At 41.0% G+C, this 17,529-nt stretch overlaps 1 protein-coding gene across 1 annotated transcript in view; it reads right to left on the bottom strand.

The window, feature by feature from the left end:
- The window catches only part of pappaa (pregnancy-associated plasma protein A, pappalysin 1a), a 288,874-nt gene that overhangs the window by 146,931 nt on the left and 124,414 nt on the right, over positions 1-17,529 (bottom strand). Inside the window, exons 8-10 of the mRNA XM_061927311.1 lie at positions 14,328-14,456; positions 7,210-7,301; positions 2,855-3,051 (exon numbers count right to left, since the gene is read on the bottom strand). Coding sequence (XP_061783295.1) covers positions 2,855-3,051; positions 7,210-7,301; positions 14,328-14,456 — 418 coding nt within the window. The remainder of the gene's footprint in view (positions 1-2,854; positions 3,052-7,209; positions 7,302-14,327; positions 14,457-17,529) is intronic.

The following is a 17,529-nucleotide window of genomic DNA, read 5'->3' as shown; positions in this document are numbered from 1 at the left end:
CATGGCAGCTCCCTCCATCAGTGTGTGAATGTGTGTGTGAATGGGTAAATGTGGAAGTAGTGTCAAAGCGCTTTGAGTACCTTGAAGGTAGAAAAGCGCTATACAAGTACAACCCATTTATCATTTATCATTTATTTGGAGAATCGGTAGGTTTAACTAAAATTTGACCCTTTTTGGACATGTTCAGTTGTGCAAGTGTAAGCATGTGACATTTGTCAACGTAATTTTGTCAAGCATAACCGTACACATTTTAACCATTACCATTGGCTGGGAATATAAGTAGGGATGAGTATCATTTATATTTGAACCTTTCGAATCGGTAAAAAATAGAAAACATGCAATTTTTTGTAAAATAACAAAAAAAAAAGGTTTTATTTTTTTTAAATTTTGTGACATTTAAGTGGAACAGACTATTAAATTAAATACTCCATATATAAATTAAGTTACAAGTACGTAGTAAATTCAAAAATCCCAAACAAATTGTCACAATACGGAACATAGGGAATGTGCTATGAATGACTTACTTGAGTTGCAATGATTGATGCTCATAATTCCGGGGGTTCATGAATGCAACCTCACTTGCCATAACCGTCACTGGTGTGTAATGAGGAAGTGCTGTGTTGTTGTTGTGGCTACAAGCTAGCTTAGCACTGTGGTGCTATCAGTGTTATTTATGAGGGCTGCTGCTGGCGTTTTAAGGTAGGCAATAAAGTTAAAAAATAACTTGGACCCTGTCTACATTAAGCCGGATAACTCCTTAAACGAATAATTATTTAGCCTAAGCCCCGTTTCGGCCACACTAAGTCATCGTTTAAGGTTCCCCTCCTTGGATAATTTTTTTACAAGGGTAAGTGCGCCGTCTATTTCTTGAATCTCCGGCTCTTAGCTTTGTATGGACTTTGATCGTTTACAAAGTGAGTTCGGAGAGGAAGTGACGCCCGAAAGACCACGCCCTACAAAGAAAGTGACGTCAGAAAGAACGCGCCACAGCCAGATTCATAATAAGTCGGTTTCGTAACTCGGAGCTAACCACTGGAAATATGGAGGTGAGTCATCCAGACATGCCCGTGTTTCTGCTTCCGTCCGTACAGACACTTGTGGAAATCACACATGAATACCTTGAGAGAAAGTGATTGCAGCTATTTGGGATACAACACTTCTCGGACGGCAAGACAACTTTCGACTGTCCGGGTCAGCTGTGATTCTACTTACCGAAAAACTTCGTCCATTTGAGACAACGAGAATGCGGGCTCCCGTGGATGTGATAAAAAAAAAGGTAGCGTGTGCTTCGTATTACCTGGCCGTCGAGGGAAGACTACAGAAAATGGCGAATGCTTTTGGACTGGCAAAGCAGACTGTATCAGTTGTTGTCAACGTCTAGGTCCAGAGTATATAAAGTCACCAAAAAGGAATGGACAATGAAGGTGAAGGCAAAAGAGTGAGGAGTGTCCTGACCAGATATCTAGAGCCCTAGATTGATTGATGTAAAATGTTCTTTACATCTCACCAGTGCCTCCATGGAAATGCCCCCCTCTACCTCAAAGAACTACTCACCCCCAAATCCTCCACACGACACCTCCGCTCCGGACAGTCTAACCTCCTCTAACCTCCGAGGACAAAGCTACGAACAATGGGAGACCGGGCTTTCTGCTCGGCCGCTCCCAGTCTGTGGAACGCTCTCCCTGACCACCTGAGGGCACCACAGACTGTGGATGCTTTTAAAAAAGGCTTAAAAATCCTTCTTTTTAAAAAACCTTTTTTTTTTGGATGTATGCATACTAGTTCTAGCTATTAGGCTGTTCTAGTTTTTATTGTTACTTATTTTTATTATTTTTTTAATACAATGTAGCACTTTGAGGTTGTTTACTCAATGTAAAGTGTCATGTCTGTGTGATCATGTTTTGTTTTAGTCATGTTCGGTTTTGTTTTTGGACTTCTTGTGCACTTTTGTTGTTTTGTCACCATAGCAACCATTAGTTTTCACCTGTCACGTCACGCACCTGTTTCACGTTTTGAGTCACGCACCTGCTTTCACTAATCATGTCTATAGTATTTAAGTTCACTGTTTTTAGTTCGTCGTGCTGGCGACATCCCGCATTCATACCCCTGTCACACTCTGTCTACCTCGGCGCACTTCATGCCATGCCCAAGTAAGTTTTTTCTATTAATGCCACAGTTAGTGTTTTTGTTTAATTGTTCACAGTTTTTTGCCCACGTGCAAGTCTTTTTGTTTCGTTAGTCAAGTTTGTACATCCGCCTTGAGCGCGCTTTTTGTTCCTTTGAGTGTTATAAATAAATATGTATTAACCTTCACGCCATGACCAGTCCAGCTTTACTTGCATCTCGGGAAAACAAACACACCATAGTCCACGTATTGACAGTAAAGTGCTTTTTACAAATAAAATATATTATTATTATTATTTATCACATTGTTTACTTTCAAACGTCCATTAAAGATTTGATTAATTCATGATGGCTCAGGTGTGATTCACTACAATAGGGTCCCACAGCACACCGGATTCCAGTTCATTGAAATACCACAACACTGGATATTGTTCAGACAAGTTAAATCTAAGAACTTGCACACAAAGCAACACTGGAGGATAAGGTTAGGTGGGATTTACCCTGGATAACCTTAGCCGGCTTAGTGTAGAAGGGGCCTTGGTGTGCAGACGCTACATTACTTATAAGACGTTATTTGTACAACAGCACCACCAAGTACTTGTAGCAGGTGCCTGAGACTGCGTTCATTTAGCACCAAAATGAGGTATCGATGCTACTCATTTTCTTGCTTTGCTTACTACAGCCATGATGGAACCGGGTTTTGGTGCCCATTCCTAGATACAAGACCTACCTTGGTAACAGCAGGATACCCTGCAGCCACCTCGCCCGAACAGTATGGCTTCTTCTCATGGGAAACCTCGACACTGGAGGCCCACTGGTCCAGGAAGCCGCTGGGGGTGTAGAGCCCGCAGTCTCGGACGCCGGTCTCTTGCTCAAAGTCCTCGCAAACGCCGTCGCCGTCGTAGTAGTAGCACATGCTCGGCTCCTCTGCGGTGGAAAACATAAGACGTCAACCTCTCATCACCAGGTATCACTATTCAAGATGTGGAGTGAAAGAAACAAAAGGGTTCAAAGTGATAACACAAGGGAGGACAACCAATTCCAGGATGATACAGACAGTCAGGATTTTTATTTTTTTCCAGACATCCCCCTCGGGGTCCAGGTCTGGAACTGGAAGCTTATGGCGCTGGATGAGAAAAGGCCTCACTTGCTTGTAGCAAGCATTTAGGAGGAGGTGGGGGGGGGGGGGTATTCCGTGCCAAGTTGGCCAGGGCCTCCTTCTCGAAATTCCAGCCCTCCACGGCGCGGCCAAAAAAACGAAAGGGGCTACCGAGGGGGCATATGGAACAGAAGGAAATAGCTACAGAGACAGGAGGAAGCTCAAATGGGGGCTTAGCGGGGCTTCCAGGGGTAATAGGAAGAGAGGGAAGTGGCCAAAGTTGAAGAAAATGAGAAAACCGAAGCACTGTCAAGGTGGAATACCTGGACCCATTGGCGTTGTTAGGCATATTTTAGGGGGGCTCAAGTCCCCCTAAAATATTCTTAAGCCCCCCTAAATAATTTGGTGTTTTTTTTTTGTTTTTTTACAAATACATGCCGACATAGTCATTATAAAGTGGCCCGAACATGAGTTTAAATAAATAATCATATAACCTGTTATTATTCACTCAGTTTCCCCTCACTTCCTAACGTAAGGTAGAGATCCCCTTTAGTGCGTCGGTATCCAATCCATTCCACTTGTTCATATAGAAAATGCCCACATCACTCAAATTCCAGCCCGCATTTTCTCTGTGACCTTGCTTGCGGTCCTGCAGCTGTACGAAGCACATTATCTTCCTTTACAATGAGTGAAGCCGCACAAAACCTTGTGTGTGCAATTGTAAATAATTTAGTTTTTAAGTTTTGTGATTCTTGTAGAATCTATATAAAGTAATATACATTAGCCTATTGTTAAAATAATGGAAAAAAAATCATTAAATATATTTGTTTTATTGTATTGTTACATTAATAGCTGTTGTATTATTATAGGATGGCTTGTTAAACATTTCATAGGATTTTCAGAGGGAGGAAAAACCAAGACATTTAATATAAAATGTAAAATGAATAAATACATAAAAAGAAAAAAATGGTTAAAGGCCATCGTCCCGGGGAGCATTTCATTTCGTCCTGTGCATTAAAAAAATAATAATAATAATAACAATGAATAATTTCGAAGTCTTAGTTTGCCGTTTGTGAAGTTTTGTGCTTGTGCGCAACGTTCGCTCGCATCCTGTGCATCTCCTGGGGGCTAAGCCCCCCCCTGTCCTTAAAAGCTAGTGACGCCCCTGCCTGGACCAATCAGGACAGCTCTGGTGATGCGTGCCAATGTTACAGATAATGCAACGCGGTCTGCTATATTTTAGGGCTGCAACTAACGATTAATTTGATAATCGATTAATAATCGGATAAAAGAGACAAATTACATTTCTATCCTTTCCAGTATTTTATTGAAAAAAAAGAAAGAAAAAAGATTATTGTTTCTCAGCTGTTTGTACATGTTGCAGTTTATAAATAAAGGTTTATTAAAAAAATAAAAAAATTACAAAAAAATTGTCTCTGCGCATGCGCATAGCATAGTTTCCAAGGAATCGATGACTAAATTAATCGCCAACTATTTTTTATAATCGATTTAATCGGTTAGTTGTTGCAGCCCTACTATATTTATGTCTTTATTTAACGTCTTGAAGACGACTTATAATCAACCAGCCAGTGATGCTAAAAACAAAATTACAGCGGGCCCTTCAAAGTTGTACGATATGAAAATCAACAAGTAGATTAATAATCAATTTTCTACCACTTGTCCTTAATAACGTTGACAAAATAATAGAATGGAAAATGACACAATATGTCACTGCATACGTCAGCAGCTAAATTAGGAGCCTGTCTTTGTTTACTTACTAATAAAAGACAAGTTGTCTTATATGTTCACCAGTGACGTGCCGTCAGGGGAGGCAGGTGAGGCGGGGCCTCACGTGCCATCATTGAAAGAAAAAAAATGTAAAAAGAAAAAAAAATCATTAAATTGTTATATGTATCCAGTGATTATACTATAAAGTTATTTTCCATTTAACTTCACCAGTTTTAGATTATTTGTATTCAAAATCGCTGAATTTTCACATTTGCCGTTCAAATACTGAGGAGAGACTTGCAGTGATCAGCAGCCAGTTGAGGCACGTCACTGAGTTGAGCCTCACCATGGATTGCACAATGACTCGGCTAACTGCTGGCCTGCTGTGCAGTGAGACCGTATTGCTATATGAATTATATTATACATTTCCATAGTTTAGTTAGCTGAGGTATATAATGTACAGTGTATTTTGTCAACAACTGTATGTGTGTAACGTATTTCTTGTGCTGAGCAATCATAAAACGGCTGCGAAGACGCACTGTGTGAGGCACGCAGTAATCCCGCCTCCTGGTGGTAGAGTTGTGCCGGATAATGCACCCTCGCTGTAAAATGCACCCCCTAAAGCCCACACTTAAAGTTTCCACGTGCTAGATTGAATCTATTTAAAAAAGTTATTTAATAAGAAGCAAAAAAGTGCAAAAACAATAATGTTCGTGTTGGAGGAGTTGTGAATGACTGCTGGGCCACAATATTAGGTACACCTGCAGACTGCAGCACGGATGGACATCAGCCGATCCGCCTCCACAGTCATTGCTTATGCAATGAAAGAGTTCGGCTGGTCGCTAGAGAAGGCATACAACTTTGTCAAGGAAAAGAGGAGCATCACACGACCGAACGCAAGTTTAATGCGACAGCTGGCAGAGTACGAGGGCATCCTCGATGCGAGGTACACTGCATTTCTTACTCTTTAGGGTTCACATGTTTGTAAATCTGACTGTGATGAAGTCAGTGCCTCACCATTCATGAACCTCACCGCACGTCACTGATGTTCACTATTTTATTTAAAGACTTAATTGCAATAAGAAACATATGTTTAACCTCTTAAGGCTCAAGCTGTTTGTTTACATGCTTTTTTTTAATTTCTCTTTGCTATTTGGGCTCATTGGACCCTAATTAGAATAAAAACTAAAAATCATCTTTTAATATGATGCACTTAGTCCATAAGTACACAAACGTGTACTTCATGTACATGCAATGTACATGCACATTTTTATTTTTACACTTTTTTTTCCAAATTCCATTGTATGTTATACTCTTCTGACACCACCAGATAGCAGTATGTCGGCATAGTGTACACAATTTTGGAAATAGGAGCTAAAAGGTGATGTCACAAAGGCCTTTAGAGATACCCTAATATTTTTTTGTTAAAATAAAGCCACATATGTGGTCCCCTTTATTTAGAAAAGTACCAAAAAGTACCAAAATAATTTTAGTACTGGTACCGGTACCAAAATATTGGTATCGTTACAACACTAGTGCCGTTATATATCTGCGTCTTACAGTCCAGTGAGGCTACTATATGTAAAATGTTGTTATTTATTCTAAAATTTAGTGGGTGCGCTCTATAGTTTGAAAAATACGGTATATATTTAACATTGTACATGTTCTCAAGATAGATTCTGAAACCTTTGGAGAACATTTGAAATCTGGATACGCCTCCACAAACGAACATCTTGCAGACAGACTCAGAAAAACGGGTTATAAGTGTTACAGGAAGCAGACAGTATATCCAAACAGTATATTACTGTGTTAAAACATATACACACACCCTTGGGCCCTACGGTTGGTGGAAAAACAGAAGGGCCAATGCAGTCATCCAGCAATCCGACAGGAATTAAAAGCAGCCTCCTCACAGAGGCTCCCACATGCTTGTGCGTGCTTGCATGTTGCGTACATGCATGATCACAACAGGGGGTGGAGGCAGAAGTGGTGAGAGGAGGGAGGTTTTCTTAGGGGGGGTGAGGGATTGCAGCATGGGAGCAGCACAGGAAAACCATCCATCTATTGGTGAAGAAGAATGTCGGATATGCCAGTCACTCAACTATGTAAAATAAGATGAGTCACCCTTTAGGAAGCGTAATGATTTCCAGATTTGTAAAAAAAAAAAAAAAAAAAAAAAAAAAAAAAGAAGGGCGGTAAAGCTTTCAGGTTGCCTCGAGTGTGTACGGACCTGAAAATGTCAGCGCTCATTGACTTACCGACACAGTTGAAGAAAGCCTCTTTCTTGCACTGACTGGAGCAGCCGTCGCCATTCATGGAATTCATGTCATCACACTCCTCTCCCTTGGAACTAACACATCAGGAGGCGGTTAAGGAAAGCATCCAGACAGAGGCACGCCAAACAACATGCAACACACGTCACAGTGGAGACTCTCTCTATACACAACTACTAGGCAAACATATTGTTCAATTCAAACCAAAAGTGGGCTTATTTTTGCCAAAAGTCTTGTATTGGATGACCCTTTTTAGGCGGGTCACACCTGAAATTGCATTTCCCTGTAAGGTAGCGGCTAGAGATGTCCGATAATGGCTTTTTTGCCGATATTTCGATATTGTCCAACTCTTAATTACCGATTCCGATATCAACCGATACCGATATATACAGTTGTGGAATTAACACATTATTATGCCTGATTTTGTTGTGATGACCCGGTGGATGCATTAAACAATGTAACAAGGTTTTCCAAATTAAATCAACTCAAGTTATGGAAATAAATGCCAATATGGCACTGCCATATTTATTATTGAAGTCACAAAGTGCATTATTTTTTTTAACATGCCTCAAAACAGCAGCTTGGAATAGTAGGGGGTAGCGGGGGAGTGTATATTGTAGCGTCCCGGAAGAGTTAGTGCTGCAAGGGTTTCTGGGTATTTGTTCTGTTGTGTTTATGTTGAGTTACAATGCGGATGTTCTCCCGAAATGTGTTTGTCATTCTTGTTTGGTGTGGGTTCACAGTGTGGTGCATATTTGTAACAGTGTTAAAGTTGTTTATACGGCCATCCTCAGTGTGACCTTTATGGCTGTTGACCAAGTATGGGTTGCATTCACTTGTGTGTGTGAAAAGCCGTAGATATTATGTGATTGGGCCGGCGCGCAAAAGGCAGTGCCTTTAAGGTTTATTGGCACTCTGTACTTCTCCCTACGTCCGTGTATCACTCCGTACAGGTGCGTTTTAAAAAGTCAAACATTTTACTTTATAAAACTGATACCGATAATTTCCGATGTTACATTTTAAAGCATTTATCGGCCGATATTATCGGACATCTTTAGTAGCGGCACACATTTATTGAGTATTAATAGGTACGTTATTCCAGAATAAAGTGGTTATTTGAAGCAAAAATCAAGGTATGTACACTATATTGCCAAAAGTATTTGGCCACTTGCCTTGACTCACATATGAACTTGAAGTGCCATCCCATTCCTAACCCATAGGGTTCAATATTATGTCGGTCCACCTTTTGCAGCTATTACAGCTTCAACTCTTCTGGGAAGGCTGTCCACAAGGTTGCGGAATGCGTTTATAATAATTTTCGACCATTGGTGAGGTCACACACTGATGTTGGTCGAGAAGGCCTGGCTCTCAGCCTTCGTTCTAATTCATCCCAAAGGTGTTCTATCGGGTTCAGGTCAGGACTCTGTGCAGGCCAGTCAAGTTTATCCACACCAGACTCTGTCATCCATGTCTGTATGGACCTTGCTTTGTGCACTGGTGCACAGTCATGTTGGAAGAGGAAGGGGCCCGCTCCAAACTGTTCCCACAAGGTTGGGAGCATGGAATTGTCCAAAATGTTTTGGTATCCTGGAGCATTCAAAGTTCCTTTCACTGGAACTAAGGAGCCAAGCCCAACCCCTGAAAAACAACCCCACACCATAATTCCTCCTCCACCAAATTTCACTCTCGGCCCAATGCAGTCCGAAATGTAGCGTTCTCCTGGCAACCTCCAAACCTAGACTCGTCCATTAGATTGCCAGATGGAAAAGTGTGATTCATCAGTCCAGAGAACGCGTTTCCACTGCTCTAGAGTCCAGTGGCGACGTGCTTTACACCACTGCATCCCACGCTTTGCATTGGACTTGGTGATGTAAGGCTTACATGCAGCTGCTCGGCCATGGGAACCCATTCCATGAAGCTCTCTGCGTACTGTACGTGGGCTAATTGGAAGGTCACATGAGGTTTGGAGCTCTGTAGCAACTGACTGTGCAGAAAGTCGGCGACCTCTTTGCACTATGCGCTTCAGCATCCGCTGACCCCTCTCTGTCAGTTTACGTGGCCTACCACTTGGTGACTGAGTTGCTGTTGTTCCCAAACTCTTCCATTTTCTTATAATAAAGCCAACAGTTGACTTTGGAATATTTAGGAGCGAGGAAATTTCACGATTTAATTTGTTGCACAGGTGGCATCCTATGAGAGTGTCATGCTGGAAATCACTGAGAGTGGCCCATTCTTTCACAAATTTTAGTAGAAACAGTCTCCATGCCTAAGTGCTTGATTTTATACACCTGTGGCCGGGCCAAGTGATTAGGACACCTGATTCTGATCATTTGGATGGGTGGCCAAATACTTTTGGCAATGTAGTGTATTTTGACCAAGTCCTTCTGGAGACTATGCCCAAATTAGCCCAAATCAAAATCACGGATAATAGACAGATGGGTGATCGAAGATTGTAAAGCATTTAAACCTACAGCTAAGGATGTGGGCGGGGCATAGCAAAAAAACTTTGATCGTTGGTCTGCCAATTTGCCACAAAAATGTAAACGCTAATAAATCTGCTTCGTAAAATCGAATCCTGATCGTAATTGGTGCGTATGATGAAGACGACACCCTAAAGCTATACATAAGTCACTTCCTGAATTAGCCACAATAACATATAAAACAATATACAACAATTGTTTACTCACTTGCATTAAAGAGCTAAGACTAAGCTAGCATTCACATCAACCTCACTTCATACTACAGTGGTACCTCAACTTCGGAGTGTTTTGGGTTAAGAGCTAACTCTCGGCTAATTGTTATGTTATGCAGTAAGTTTACGGTACAAACATCCCCGCCATTAGTTGGCGTAGCAAACGCCATAGTGAAACATGTAAAATCTGCCCAAAACATCTGGTTCTATTCTCCGGGATTGGCATATAGGTCAAAATTATAATACATTTTGATTTCCAACCATTGTAAGGAAGAAAGTGACTGTAAAAGACAGTGCTGAGAAGTAGAAGTGGATGATATTCATTGAATTTGAAAGAAAATCATCAAAAACGGACATTTATCTAAGAAAATATGGAAAAGCCGCTGGAATGCAATTCTATAGAAATGCATGCGCCAAGGTAAATGTTGTACGTTATTATTACATTACTTTTTAAAACCACTGTAGTTGTTAGTAGGGCATTCTATTGTATTGTTTTTATACAATAATTGGGTAACACTTTAGTATGGGGAACATATTCACCACTAATTAGTTGCTGATTAAAGTAACAAAGACTTAATTTAATTTAGTGCTAGATCCACTCATCGTCCATTGCAGTTCGCCCAAGGTTTCTCCTTGTCATCCCATTAAGTTGAGTTTTTTTTCTTGCCCTGATGTGGGATCTGAGCCGAGGATGGTCGTTGTGGCTTGTGCAGCCCTTTGAGACACTTGTGATTTAGGGCTATATAAGTAAACTTTGATTGATAGATTGATAGATTGATTGATAATTTAGAGGTATTTGGACACTAGGGCAGTGTTTTTCAACCTTTTTTGAGCCAAGGCACATTTTTTGCGTTGAAAATATCCGGAGGCACACCACCAGTAGAAATCATTAAAAAACGAACTCAGTTGACAGTAAAAAGTCGTCGCAATTGTTGGATATGACTTTAAACCATAACCAAGCATGCATGACTATAGCTCTTGTCTCAAAGTAGGTGTACTGTCACCACCTGTCACATCACTCAGTGACTTATTTTGAGTTTTTTGCTTTTTTCCTGCGTGTAGTGTTTTAGTTCTTGTCTTGTGCTCCTATTTTGGTGGCTTTTTCTCTTTTTTTTGGTATTTTCCTGTAGCGGTTTCATGTCTTCCTTTGATCGATATTTCCCGTATCTACTTTGTTTTAGCAATCAAGACTATTTCAGTTGTTTTTATCCTTCTTTGTGGGGACACAGTTGATTGTCATGTCATGTTCGGATGTACATTGTGGACGCCGTCTTTGCTCCACAGTAAGTCTTTGCTGTCGTCCAGCATTCTGTTTTTGTTTACTTTGAAGCCAGTTCAATTATAGTTTCGTTCTGCATAGCCTTCCCTTAGCTTCAATGCCTTTTCTTAGGTGCACTCACCTTTTGTTTTACTTTTGGTTTAAGCATTACATACCTTTTTACCTGCACACTGTCTCACGCTGTTTCCGACATCTACAAAGCAATTAGCTACCGGTTGCCACCTACCGATATGGAAGAGTATTACACGGTTACTCTGCCGAGCTCTAGACAGCACCGACACTCAACATCAACACATAATTTGCAAACTATAATTATTAGTTTGCAAAAAATATTTTTAACCCAAATAGGTGAAATTAGATAATTTCCCACGGCACACCAGACTGTATCTCACGGCACACTAGTGGTTGAAAAAGACTGCACTAGGGGAACATATAGTCAGTCTACCCCAGGGCAGCTGTGGCTACAAATGTAGCTTACCACCACCAGGTGTGAATGAATGATGGGTTCCCACTCTTCTGTGAGCGCTTTGAGTATCTAATAATAGAAAAGTGCGATATCAAATCGAATCCATTATTATTATTATATAAGGGTGAGGGTTAAGGTTAGGGCAGGGGTCGGCAACCCGCGGCTCTAGAGCCGTATGCGGCTCTTTAGCGCCGCCCTAGTGGCTCTCTGGAGCTTTTTCAAAAATGTATGAAAAATGTAAAAAGTTGAGGGGAAAATATTTTTTGTGTTGTTTTAATATGGACTCTGTAGGAGGACAAACATGACACAAACCTCCCTAATTGTTATAAAGCACACTGTTTATATTAAACATGCTTCACTGATTCCAGTATTTGGCGAGCACCGTTTTGTCCTACTAATTTTGGCGGTCCTTGAACTCACCGTAGTTTGTTTACATGTATAACTTTCTAGGACGTGTTTTATGCCACTTCTTTTTCTGTCTCATTTTGTCCACCAAACTTTTAACGTTGTGCATGAATCCACAAAGGTGAGTTTTGTTGATGTTATTGACTTGTGTGGAGTGCTAATCAGACATATTTGGTCACCGCATGACTGCAAGCTAAGCGATGCTAACATGCTATTTAGGCTAGCTATATGTACATATTGCATCATTATACCTCATTTGTAGGTATATTTGAGCTCATTTAGTTTCTTTTAAGTAATCTTAATTCAATTTATGTCTCAGGACACACTAACTTTTATTTTTTTGCGGCTCCAGACAGAATTGTTTTTGTATTTTTGGTCCAATATGGCTCTTTCAACATTTTGGGTTGCCGACCCCTGGGTTAGGGTTACTAATAAGCAATAATTCCGAGGTTATTGAGGGAAGACTCTTAGTTAATGGTTTACTGGTTGTATAATAAGGCCATGCAGAATAAGGCATTAATAAGTACGTAATAATGACTAATTAAGAGCCAATATGTTACTAATTTGCATGTTAATAAGCAACTAATTAATGGTGATTATGTGTTCCCCATACTAAAGTGTTACCAATAATTGTTTTTAAAAGTGCTGTTTTGGGGGGCCGAGCACCAACATGGCTTTCAAATCCATCCATCCATCCATTTTCTATCGCTTGTCCCTTTTGGGGTGGCGGGGGGTGCTGGAGCCTATCTCAGCTGCATTCGGGCGGAAGTCGGGGTACACCGTGGACAAGTCGCCACCTCATCGCAGGGCCAACACAGATAGACAGACAACAGATCATCAGGACTCCTCTTCCTCCTATCCAGGAGATCGCAAAAAGTCGCTGCCTGACCAGGTATCAGAAAATCTGCAGAGACTCCTCCCACCCCCACCCCCACCAAGGACTGTTTTCACTGCTGGACTCTAGAAAGAGGTTCCGCAGCCTCCGTAGCAGAACCTCCAGGTTCTATAACAGCTTCTTGCAACTCAACGCCAAGAAAACGGAAATGCTGATTATCGATCCTGCTAAACACCGACATTTATTTAATAATACCACCTTAACATTTGACAACCAAACAATTACACAAGGCGAATCAGTAAAGAATCTGGGTATTATCTTCGACCCAACTCTCTCGTTTGAGTCACACATTAAGAGTGTTACTAAAACGGCCTTCTTTCATCTCTGTAATATCGCTAAAATTCGTTCTATTTTATCCACTAGCGACGCTGAGATCATTATTCATACGTTCGTTACGTCTCGTCTCGACTACTGTAACGTATTATTTTCGGGTCTCCCTATGTCTAGCATTAAAAGATTACAATTGGTACAAAATGCGGCTGCTAGACAGGCCATGGATGAAGTGCTGGCTGTCCAGAGTCGGGACCTGGGGTGGACCGCTCGCCTGTGCATCGGCTGGGAACATCTCTGCGCTGCTGACCCGTCTCCGCTCGGGATGGTGTCCTGCTGGCCCCACTATGGACTGGACTCTCACTATTATGTTAGATCCACTATGGACTGGACTCTCACAATATTATGTCAGACCCACTCCACATCCATTGCTTTCGGTCTCCCCTAAAGGGGGGGGGGTTACCCACATATGCGGTCCTCTCCAAGGTTTCTCATAGTCATTCACATCGACGTCCCACTGGGGTGAGTTTTTCCTTGCCCTTATGTGGGCTTTGTACCGAGGATGTCGTTGTGGCTTGTGCAGCCCTTTGAGACACTTGTGATTTAGGGCTATATAAATAAACATTGATTGATTGATTCTTCCCTCAGGCCGTAAGACTCTAGAACGCATCATAATAATTCCCTCAATTCCCCCCCAAAAATGGATTAACTCGCTGGAATAAAAAGACAATATAACATACATCCATAAACGTGGATGCATATGCAAAAGTGCAATATATTTATCTGTACAGTAATCTATTTATTTATATCTGCACTTTATTGATTTTTTATCCTGCACTACCATGAGCTAATGCAACGACATGTCGTTCTTATCTGTGCTGTAAAGTTCAAATTTGAATGACAATAAAAATGAAGTCTAAGTCTAACATTCACATACTAGGGCCAATTTAGTGTTGCCAATCAGCCGATCCTCAGGTGCTTTGTCATTTCAATGTAAGACTTCTTGTTTTGAGTTAAGAGCTCCATCACAGAACCAATGGACTCCGTAAGTTGAGGTACTACGGTACAACAATAGGATCAGTTAGGTTTAGGTTACCTCTGGATCCGTCCGTCCCCGCAATAGGGTGCCCCAAGTTCATGCACCAGCGGCGGGGAAGGTTGGCTCTCGCTCCGGCTCGATATGGTTTGGACCCGATACGTGTAGGCCACATGCGGCTCCACATCCCTGGAGAGAAAAATTCGACAGCTCATTAACATGCTTACGCATTTCAAGAAAACGGGAAGCCTTGGAAAAACGTCAGAGAGACGACCACAAAATACAAAAAAAAGATTACACACTGATGTGGAGACACTTTTGGGCCAGCCTTGTGGAAAAGTGAGGAGAGCTCAGGGGACCCGCCATGTGTTGTGGCAGCCTACAAATCCACCGTCCAAAACACACAAGGCAACACAGGCCTCGCTCTCTGCTTGTGTCTTCTTATCACAGCGAGTCAAAGAACCATCATGATGAACACACAGTGGAATGGTTGGAGTTATTGAGGACTACTCACTTTACAGGTGTATATGTCGCCATGATGGTTTCTTGAGGCGGCATGATAAGGAAGACTGAAAATAAAAAGGTCTGGAAAGAAAAAAACAATAACTCAAATGAGAAAACGCTAAAAAATGTAAACAACCCAATAGAAAAAAGGGGGTCGGGTGGTGGGTACCTGTATTGGTAAATAAAATAAAAAAAGCAAATAAGGTTAAAAAAAAACCTGTAAACATTTGTGCTGTCACAACATGGTTTTATCATGAAAAATAGATATGTTATTTATAAAACATACAAACCCCGTTTCCATATGAGTTGGGAAATTGTGTTAGATGTAAATATAAACGGAATACAATGATTTGCAAATCCTTTTCAACCCATATTCAATTGAATGCACTACAAAGACAAGATATTTGATGTTCAAACTCATAAATTGTATTTATTTTTTTGCAAATAATAATTAACTTAGAATTTCATGGCTGCAACATGTACCAAAGTAGTTGGGAAAGGGCCACTGTGTTACATCACCTTTTCTGTTAACAACACTCAATAAACGATTGGGAACTGAGGAAACTAATTGTTGAAGCTTTGAAAGTGGAATTCTTTCCCATTCTTGTTTTATGTAGAGCTTCAGTCGTTCAACAGTCCGGGGTCTCCGCTGTCGTATTTTACGCTTCATAATGCGCCACACATTTTCGATGGGAGACAGGTCTGGACTGCAGACGGGCCAGGAAAGTACCCGCGCTCTTTTTTTTTTACGAAGCCACGCTGTTTTAACTCGTGCTGAATGTGGCTTGGCATTGTCTTGCTGAAATAAGCAGGGGCGTCCATGAAAAAGACGGCGGTTAGATGGCAGCATATGTTGTTCCAAAACCTGTATGTACCGTTCAGCATTAATGGTGCCTTCACAGATGTGTAAGTTACCCATGCCTTGGGCACTAATACACCCCCATACCATCACAGATGCTGGCTTTTCAACTTTGCGTCGAAAACAGTCTGGATGGTTCGCTTCCCCTTTGGTCCGGATGACACGATGTCGAATATTTCCAAAAAAAATTTGAAATGTGGACTCGTCAGACCACAGAACACTTTTCCACTTTGCATGAGTCCATCTTAGATGATCTCGGGCCCAGAGAAGCCGGAGGCGTTTCTGGATGTTGTTGATAAATGGCTTTCGCTTTGCATAGTAGAGCTTTAACTTGCACTTACAGATGTAGCGACAAACTGTATTTAGTGACAGTGGTTTTCTGAAGTGTTCCTGAGCCCATGTGGTGATATCCTTTAGAGATTGATGTCGGTTTTTGATACAGTGCCGTCTGAGGGATCGAAGGTCGCGGTCTTTCAATGTTGGCTTACGTGGAGTGATTTCTCCAGATTCTCTGAACCTTTTCATGATATTACGGACCGCAGATGTTGAAATCCCTAAATTTCTTGCAATTGCACTTTGAAAAACGTTGTTCTTAAACTGACAAATGGGTGTACCTCGCCCCATCCTTTCTTGTGAAAGACTGAACATTTTTTGGGAAGCTGTTTTTATACCCAATCATGGCACCCACCTGTTCCCAATTAGCCTGCACACCTGTGGGATGTTCCAAATAAGTGTTTGATGAGCATTCCTTAACTTTATCAGTATTTATTGCCACCTTGTGTTGCTGGCATCAAATTCTAAAGTTAATGATTATTTGCAAAAAAAAAAAAATGTTTATCAGTTTGAACATCAAATATGTTGTCTTTGTAGCATATTCAACTGAATATGGGTTGAAAATTATTTGCAAATCATTGTATTCCATTTATATTTACATCTAACACAATTTCCCAACTCATGGAAACGGGGTTTGTACATCAAAGAAACTCATTCAGGACCCCTTAATTGTAATTACAGTTGTGTTACAGTTGGTTTATAATTTACAGCTTTGTTTTTGGCTTTTGTGCATATGTGTTCGCAAATTATGTAGCTATTATCTAGTCAAGCAGCGTCTCAGACATGTAATAGCGCTGTATTGAAGATGATCCTGCCTGTGGCATTCTATTCATAAACAATGTATGGGATAAATTACTAACAGTTCCATGGCTCTTAACCGGGGGTCAGCAACCCACGGTTCTAGATCCATCTTTAGCTCCGCCCTAGTGGCTATTTAGAGCTTTTTTTTAAATCTATGAAAATGGAAACATATATTTTTTAATATGGTTTCTGTAGGAGGACAAACATGACACAAACCTTCCTAATTGTTAGAAAGCCCACTGTTTAATATGTTTGTGTTTATATATCACTGATGAGTATTTGGTGAGCGCCGTTTTGTCCTACTAATTTCGCCAGCCCTTGTTGCGTGGACCTTTACCCAACAGTTTGTTTACATGTTTAACTTTCTCCGACGCTTCCACAGAAATATGTCTTTTTTTGCCACGTCTTCTTTGTCTCATTTTGTCCACCAAATGTTTTATGCTGTGCTTGAATGCCCAAAGGTGAGCTTTGCTGATGTTATTGACTTGTGTGAGAGTGCAAATCAGGCATATTTGGTTACTGCATGCCTGCAAGCCAATTGATGCTAACATGCTATTTAGGCTAGCTGTATGTACATATTGCATCATTATGCCTAGTTTGTAGGTATATTTGAGCCTATTTAAATTCATTAACGTATGTCTTCTGTGTATTTAATTTATATTTGCATGTCTCAAGACACATTATCTGTATATTGGCTGCATTTCTGATTGTTGTTTGTGTGCCATGTTGTTCCAGACCACAGCAAACATTACCTAGCTTGCAAAG

The sequence above is a fragment of the Nerophis lumbriciformis genome, linkage group LG32 (assembly GCF_033978685.3).
Source record: "Nerophis lumbriciformis linkage group LG32, RoL_Nlum_v2.1, whole genome shotgun sequence".
In the NCBI taxonomy this organism is placed as follows: domain Eukaryota; kingdom Metazoa; phylum Chordata; class Actinopteri; order Syngnathiformes; family Syngnathidae; genus Nerophis; species Nerophis lumbriciformis.
The sequence above is the reverse complement of the archived record's forward strand: the minus strand, read 5'-3'. Positions and strand labels throughout refer to the sequence as shown.